The sequence below is a fragment of the Dipteris shenzhenensis genome, chromosome 32, assembly GCF_047967505.1.
Source record: "Dipteris shenzhenensis isolate YYH24624 ecotype China chromosome 32, Dip_SZ_1.0, whole genome shotgun sequence".
Classification (NCBI taxonomy): Eukaryota; Viridiplantae; Streptophyta; class Polypodiopsida; order Gleicheniales; family Dipteridaceae; genus Dipteris; species Dipteris shenzhenensis.
This window is the reverse complement of record NC_141627.1, coordinates 16,413,480-16,421,009: the sequence shown is the minus strand read 5'-3', so window position 1 is coordinate 16,421,009 and position 7,530 is coordinate 16,413,480. Positions and strand designations below refer to the sequence as shown.

General features: G+C 46.0%; 1 protein-coding gene across 2 annotated transcripts; it reads right to left on the bottom strand.

Moving 5' to 3' along the window:
- Nucleotides 1–447: 447 nt before the first annotated feature.
- On the bottom strand, nt 448–5,310 carry LOC147880365 (pentatricopeptide repeat-containing protein At2g33680-like). Of its 2 annotated transcripts, XM_087370470.1 has the most exons (2): nt 4,184–4,309; nt 448–3,965 (listed from the first exon to the last, which is right to left on the bottom strand). In XM_087370470.1, exon 2 carries the CDS (start codon nt 3,963–3,965, stop codon nt 1,041–1,043), a length of 2,925 nt encoding a protein of 974 aa, XP_087226596.1. In that variant the 5' UTR covers nt 4,184–4,309; the 3' UTR covers nt 448–1,040. The 2 variants fall into 2 exon arrangements, with proteins under 2 accessions (XP_087226596.1, XP_087226595.1); XM_087370469.1 differs by having other exon boundaries at nt 448–5,310.
- Between the last annotated feature and the right edge of the window lie 2,220 nt (nt 5,311–7,530).

The window sequence follows — 7,530 nt, the reverse complement described above, 5'->3', positions numbered from 1 at the left end:
CCAAGACCCTTTCGCTTTCTTTGTCGCGACAACCTATCATAAACATCCATGCCACTCTGATACCAAATTATCACTCTCACTATACTTGAATCTGCTTCATATCGTCAGTTCAACGATCAATCACGGGGCAGGCACTCAAAGTCTCCTCCTAGCCAACCTCAGTGGTAGCAAACTCACGGAACAACCAACTACGTGAAGGCTCTAGCTTGTAGATTCTACCAAGCCCCAATTCCCTAGATGGATCTAGTATGCCACATGTCTACATTTGAGGGCATCTCCTCAATTCATCATTTACCCCTCTCTTGGGATATCATTGAAATCATTTGCCCCTTGGCACATTTAATGCATTTAGACCCCTTAGCCTTAGATCCACCTAGTCTTGTGCCATGTCACCCTCACCCAGGACCTTGACCTTGATTCCTTTTTGATCATTTACATGAAGCCCAAACAAATATAATACAAACATTGATCCTTTAAAGGAAAATGCCGACTGACCCTTCCGAGGTCATGTTGCCTCAACTTGAGCGTAACAAGGTGGCTGGCCCACCATAGCCTCCACCTCTACCCCTTTGCTGCGTCATGTGCCAGCTCTGCAGATGCCTTTAGGTGCGCCACATGCAGCCTCTGTCCAGCCTCCTGTGTGCCTCCCGCCCGTACACACGCCTTGAAGCGCCTCTGCAAGGCTGCTGTGCTTCCCACATGGCAGCTCATGTGCTGCCCATGTGGCAGCCCCTTTTGGCTGTCCTTTCCCTGTGAGGTACTGCCCATGTTTCTGTAAGAGGCTGCAAACTTTATATTCAAGGCTCCATGCCTTATCGTAGAGTACATGAACCAGTAAAGAATATACACCATCATATCTTTGCTGCAAGAGCAGAAGCCTTATAACAATCAGAGATTTTACCACATCAGGGCGTCGCCTCTGGTATATTGATTAGGCCTAATAGATAGCCAGCCTCTCACTCTGCCAAAAAAGAGGATTTTCCTGTATACAAAGTCCAGATTGGTCACCGATGCTCCCTCAGTTATAAAAAAGATAGCTTTCAGCTTTGCATCCAAATTTGGGGATGTCTCCAATCCTCCACCATATGCACCATCCCACTGAAGTCAGTCCACCAGCTTTTTCCCGTTCCTTGAGCATTCTTTCTCATATTTGCAATATTATAGGAGTCCTCACACATGTGGGCATCCACATATATGTTTGCCATCAAGACATATGCTGTGGGAAGTTGTTCAGTTAATCTCAAAAGGTTGTCAAAAGCATGCCTTCCAACCTGTACGTTCTTCCACTTTCGGCAAGCACCCAAAATGGTTAACCATACAACAACAGTAGGCTGGAAAGGCATCTTCTCCACCATCGCCACAGCCTTGTCCACTTGGCCTGCACGGCCAAGAAGATCAACCATGCAAGTATAGTGCTCAATACTCGGGATAATTTTGTACTGTTTGCTCATAGCATGAAAGTACTTCTGGCCCTTATCCAACAGACCCACATGACTGCATACGGTAAGAACACTAAGAAAAGTGACCCTGTCTGGCTGTACTCCTTCCAGCTTCATTCTTTCTAACAAATGAAACACGAGCTCACTCTCCCCCTGGCGTGAATATCCAGCAATCAATGCATTCCACAGTATGATACCCCTTGTGGGCAGGGTATCAAACAACTGATGGGCATCAACCATGCTCCCACATTTAGCATAAATATCGATGAGACTGCTTGCCACAATTGCAGTAGTTGCAAAACCGAGCTTGCTAATCTGAGAATGGAGTTCCTTTGCAGTTTCTAGAGCTGACGTGTGGCCACACGCTTTCAGAACGGCAACAAATGTAAAGCTATTTGGTGATAGACCCTGCTCTTGCATTCTAGCATAAAGTTGAAAAGCCTCTGCACGTTCATCATGGTCAGCATAACCCAGGATCATGGCATTCCATGAAACCACATCACGATGACACAATTCATCAAACACATGGCGTGCATCCTCCAGGCTTCCACATTTTGCATACATATCGACCAAGGAGTTTCCCACGAATATATCCGACTCAAAGCCACTCTTAACTATTTGGGAATGGAAGGCTCTACCTTTTTCCAGGCATCCTGTTTTTGCAAATTTCCCATCAACTTGCTTACCTTCTTCCAGTGCTTCAAGGCTACTGCAAGCCTTCAATACGCCAACAAAGGTTCGCTCATTCGGTTGGACACCTTCTTGATGCATCTGTGAATACAGTTCCAAAGCCCGAGCACCGTCTTCCTGCTTGGCATACCCAAGGATCATGGCAGTCCAGGTGACAACATCACGATGAAGCAACTTATTGAAGACACACCCTGCATCCTCCATACTCCCACATTTTGCATACATATCAACCAAGGTGGTTGCCACATATACATCTGACTCAAAGCCAGTTCTTGCTGCTTGAGAGTAGATGGCGTTACCCTTCTCCAAGCATCTTGGTTTTATAATTTTCCTATCAACTTGCTTCCCATCTTCCTGTGTTGCCAGGCTATTACAAGCCTTCAATGCACCAACAAAGGTACGATGATCTGGTTTTATGCCCTCCTGGTGCATCAGCACATACAAATCCAAAGCCTGCACACCCTTTTCCTGCTTGGCATACCCCACGATCATTGAAGTCCACGTGACCACATTTCGATGAGAGAATTTTTCAAAAACACTATGTGCATTCTCCATGCTCCCAGATTTTGCATACATGTCCACCAAAGTGTTTCCTATGAATACATCTGACTCAACACCACTCTTTACTACTTGGAAGTGGATGGCTCTACCGATCTCCAGGCACTTAGTTTTCTCGAATTTCCTACCACCTTGCTGCCCCTCTTCCAATGCTGCAAGGCTGCTACAAGCCTTCAATACCCCAACAAAGGTTCGATAAACTGGAGTGACACATTCCTCATGCATCCGTGCATATAAATCCAAAGCCAATGCACCCTCTCCCTGCTTGGCGTACCCCAGGATCATGGCATTCCAACAGACAACATCGCAATTACGCAATTTATAGAAGACACACCGTGCATCCTCCAGGCTTCCACATTTCACGTACATATCCACCAAAGTGTTTTCCACGAATACATCTGACTGAAACCCACACTTAATTATATGGGAGTGGATAGCTCTACCTTTCTGAAGGCATGCTGTTTTCTCTAATTCCCTGTCACCTTGCTTCCCCACTTCCAGTGCTGCCAGGCTACTACAAGCCTTCAATGCACCAACAAAGGTTCGATCATTTGGTCGGACAACTTCCTTGTGCATCCGTAGATACAACTCCAAAGCTTGTGCACCCGCTTCCTGCTTGGCATACCCCAGGATCATGGCATTCCAGGAAATCACATCCCGATGCGGCAGTTCATGAAAGACACACCGTGCATCTTCCATGCTTCCACATTTCACATACATATCCACCAAAGTGTTTCCCATGAAAACATCTAGCTCAATACCACTGTTTACTACTTGAGAGTGGATGACTCTACCTTGCTCCAAGTATCCTGTTTTCCCTAATTTCCCCTTAAGTTGCTTCTCCTCTTCAAGTGCTGCCAGGCTACTACAAGCCTTCAATGAGCCAACAAAGGTTCGAGGATCTGGAGTGACACCATCCTGGTTCATCTGTGCATACAATTCCAAAGCCAGCCCGGCCTCTTCCTGCTTGACATACCCAACGATCATGGCATTCCAAGAAACCACATCACGATTAGCCAATCCTTCAAAGACACGCCTAGCATCCTCCAGCCTCCCACCTTTTGCATACATATCCACTAACGTATTTCCCACGAATGCATCTACCTCAAAGCCATCCTTCACTAGGTGTGAGTGGATGGCTCTACCATACTGGACAGATTGTGTTTTCTCATCTTTCACGCCTATTTGCCTCGCCTCTTCAAGTGCTGCCAGGCTACTGCAAGCCTTCAATGTGCCAACAAAAGTCCGATCGTCCGGTTGGATACCTTCCTGGTGCATCTGTGAATACAACTCCAAAGCTTGTAAACTATTTTCCTGCTTGACATAACCCAAGATCATAGCATTCCAGGAAACAACATCACGATGAGGCAACTTGTCTAAGACACAATGAGCATCCTCCATGTTCCCAAATTTGGCATACATGTCAACCAAGGTGTTTCCCACAAATGCATTCGACTCAAAAGCACTTTTTATTACTTGGGAGTGGATGGCTCTACCTTTCTGCAAGCACCCTTGTTTGATAAGGTTCCCTTTGATTTGCTTTCTTTCTTCCAGTGCTGCCAGGCTACTGCAAGCTTTCAAAGCACCAACAAATGTTCGATCACTGGGTTGGACAGCTTCCTGATGCATCCCCGCATACAATTCCAAAGCCTGCATACCCTGGTCCTGCTTCGCATAGCCCAGGATCAGAATGTTCCATGATAGGACATCACGTTTTGGCATGTTATCAAACACACTGCGAGCATCTACCATGTTTCCTTGCTTCACGTACATATGCATCAAATGGTTTGTCTTGAACAGTGGCAGCTGACTTAAATATTCTACCATATGTGAATGAATTGCCTTAGCTTTGTTTAGCTTAGGCAACCTTTTCTGTACTGCAATTCCAGATCCGCCTGTACCAAAGGAATGGCAGCAGAGGAGCAGCCTAGGTTGTGAGCCCATGACCTAGGCAGAAGCAAGCAGAGATATATTTTCAAGAACCCAAGAAGGTCAATCAGTAAGAAAACTAAAATACGCAAATTAGCGCATCTTATCAGCATTTGAAGTCAGTGGAAATTGGATGTACTCTTGTAGTGGTCAACCACAAATGACATATTTCCCCCTTTTATATTCATTGGAGCGGATCTCGCAGCGGATCTTCTGTGCTTCCGTGGTACGGTTCGATCTGACGAGGGACCGACACACATCGGCCGGAGGGGAGGGCGCTTCTGAACTGTCGTGAAATTGCGCTCCGCATGAGTGCAACTTTCTAGGGAATCCCCTACCTTGAAACCGAATCCCAGCGTTGGATGAAAGGGTCGGAGTAGGAACGTATTAGGCCGGTTCCCCTGTGGTGCACTCAGGAAGCCTTCATGGGGTTGAAGGCGTCTGGCTATGATCCCTTTCAAGATTCCCATTCCCAGCGAAGCAAGCTCGTTTTGACGGGATGATAATGTTGTTGCTCTTTCTGTTGCTGCCGTTGTTATGTGGGTGTAATCCATGCTTTCAAACTTGCAGGAGAGGGCAATGCATGCAAGAATATTTTCCATTTCTCGGCATGCACTGAGACTCGAAAGCCGCCAGAAAACCACGAAATACGTCAGAGCGCATTAGCCAAAACACTCATGCATCTGTCGCCCTCCACATTTCAGCCTGTGAAAGTAGAGCTTGAAAGCCGTCTTCTGCCTTGCTCAATACCTCCATAATTCCTAGTAATCGGTTTGCCAGTATTAGTGGGCTGTGGTTGTTTCGTTGCGGTTCCTCTCATGGAAGATTTGCAGCCTGCTCTCTGAATGCCCCTTGGGAGATTTTCATTTCAACGTGTATCCAGTCTCATCCCTGCCCACATTTCTTAGTCAGCAGACTTGTTGGTTATGGGAGTCACTCTTGTTCTCATTCTTCTAGCCGTCGACTCCTCGGCAAGCTTGTTCGATTTTCAAGATTCCAGCATAGCGTTCCACCCATCAACGTGAAAGTGGCTACAGCAGGTGCAACCTCCTGCTGCAGATCTACCACGCAGGGACACAGTTCCCCCAGCGCTGTCATCTGCTGATGTTAGCACTCTTAGGCGCGCTAGTAGTGTTGTTTAGAGCTACAGCTTAGAGTATATTATTATAAATTAAGATATATTATACATATGCATACTCCTCTCTCCCCTCCCCTCTCTCCCTCTCTCCTCTCTCCCTCTCCCTCCCTCTCTCTCTCCACATATATATATATATATATATATATATATATAAAATGCAATATACTATATAATCTAATATTATAATATACTATATATTATAATATTATTTAATATATATTATAATATAATACATAATATTCTCTCATCCCCCTGCGCTATCTCTCTCTCTCTCTATATCTCTCTCTCTAGTGCATAACACACACACACACACAATATACTTTAGAATAGAATATATTATACGATATAATTTATATATGTAATATATATTATATTATAGTATAGTCTCTGTCTCTCTCTCTCTCTCTCTCTCTCTCTCTCTCTCTCTCTTTATGTGTGTGTCTCTCTCCCCCCGCTCGAGCACTCTCTCTCTCTCTCTCTCTCTCTCCCTCTCCTCACACCGTGCCACGTGTTATCTCGATTGCGTGCCATCGTGTCGTCATATCAGTGTTTCTTGCGTTGTGTATCATCTCAGGGGTACCGTGCCATCGCGCTTGGCGCCAGCCTGCCATTCGTCAGCTGAAGCTCTACCGCGATGCTGCTAGCCTACCACTCGTCTCGCCAAGCGGACTGAACGCACAGAGCAAACTACGTGTAGTCCATACTCCAGAGCAGACGTCGGGTCATGAATCGTGCCATGTCTCGCCACGTGTCTGATCACCATGTCATCACTGTAGCTCGCACGCAGAGCCTCGCATGTCCCAGTTTGCGCAGTCTGAGTACAATGCCGAACTCAACAACCCCAATGATGGCTCTCCAACTCCCAACAACAACACAGGGAGCTGCTCTTACACACCAAAGCTTTGCCCGCCCGCCCAACCAAAAGTATAGGAATGAGGTGCCACATGTTGAGCCGCAATTAACTGTGTGAATCCCGCCACCTGGACAAGTTTGGGCAAGCAACATGGGTCCTATCTAAGGGCTTGGAGAAGGAATTTCTTCATAAGGAAAATTTACTGCACCCACATTGGTGGGGCTTCAACATACAACCTCACGCCACGTCCTCACAAATAGACTTTGGTGAAGTGTATGCAACCCTGCCTGCCAAAAACAAATCATTGAGGCATGGGCGGGCGGGGTCTAGTGTGTAAATAGCCTCAGGCAAGTTCCGTACACACGCAAACAAGTGCACACCACAAGGGTGAGAAGTTGTGGGATGGGATCCCCTTTGCGGTTCAAAAAGGTAGCGCCCATTTGTTGCTTGAAATTTCATCCAGCATGAAGTCACTGCCGAAGGAGACAAAGAAAATATTGTAAAAGTTCGAGGGCCTCATTTGCTTGTCGATTCAAAATAAATGGTGTTCGTCTCCAACAATGTTCGCTCGTGTGTGAAATACATAGGCAGACGAACACCATTTTTCAAATGTCCACTTGTGTGTGAATCCAACATTAGCATGAAAGGGTGACAATGAAAGACATTTTGAGTGAGCAAATAATCAATGACATAGCCACATCTAATGTATAGAGGAGAATAAGATCACAATTAATGACTTAGCAATAACTTTTTTCGAAAGGACAATAAGCATACATGCTTAAAACTTTGATTGAAGATTTCATGAGCTTGAACCCAAATCAGCATCTTGGGGATTCACCTAAGGCCAAGAACGAATGGGTAGGGAGCAAGACACGAATCGTTGTTGACGGAGGAGCGACCAACCAGTGCGGGCACAAAGCAAG

Excerpts from the sequence above, each read along its gene's own strand:
- LOC147880365 (XM_087370469.1), bottom strand. The coding sequence starts at position 4,631 with ATGGGCTCACAACCTAGGCTGCTCCTCTGCTGCCATTCCTTTGGTACA.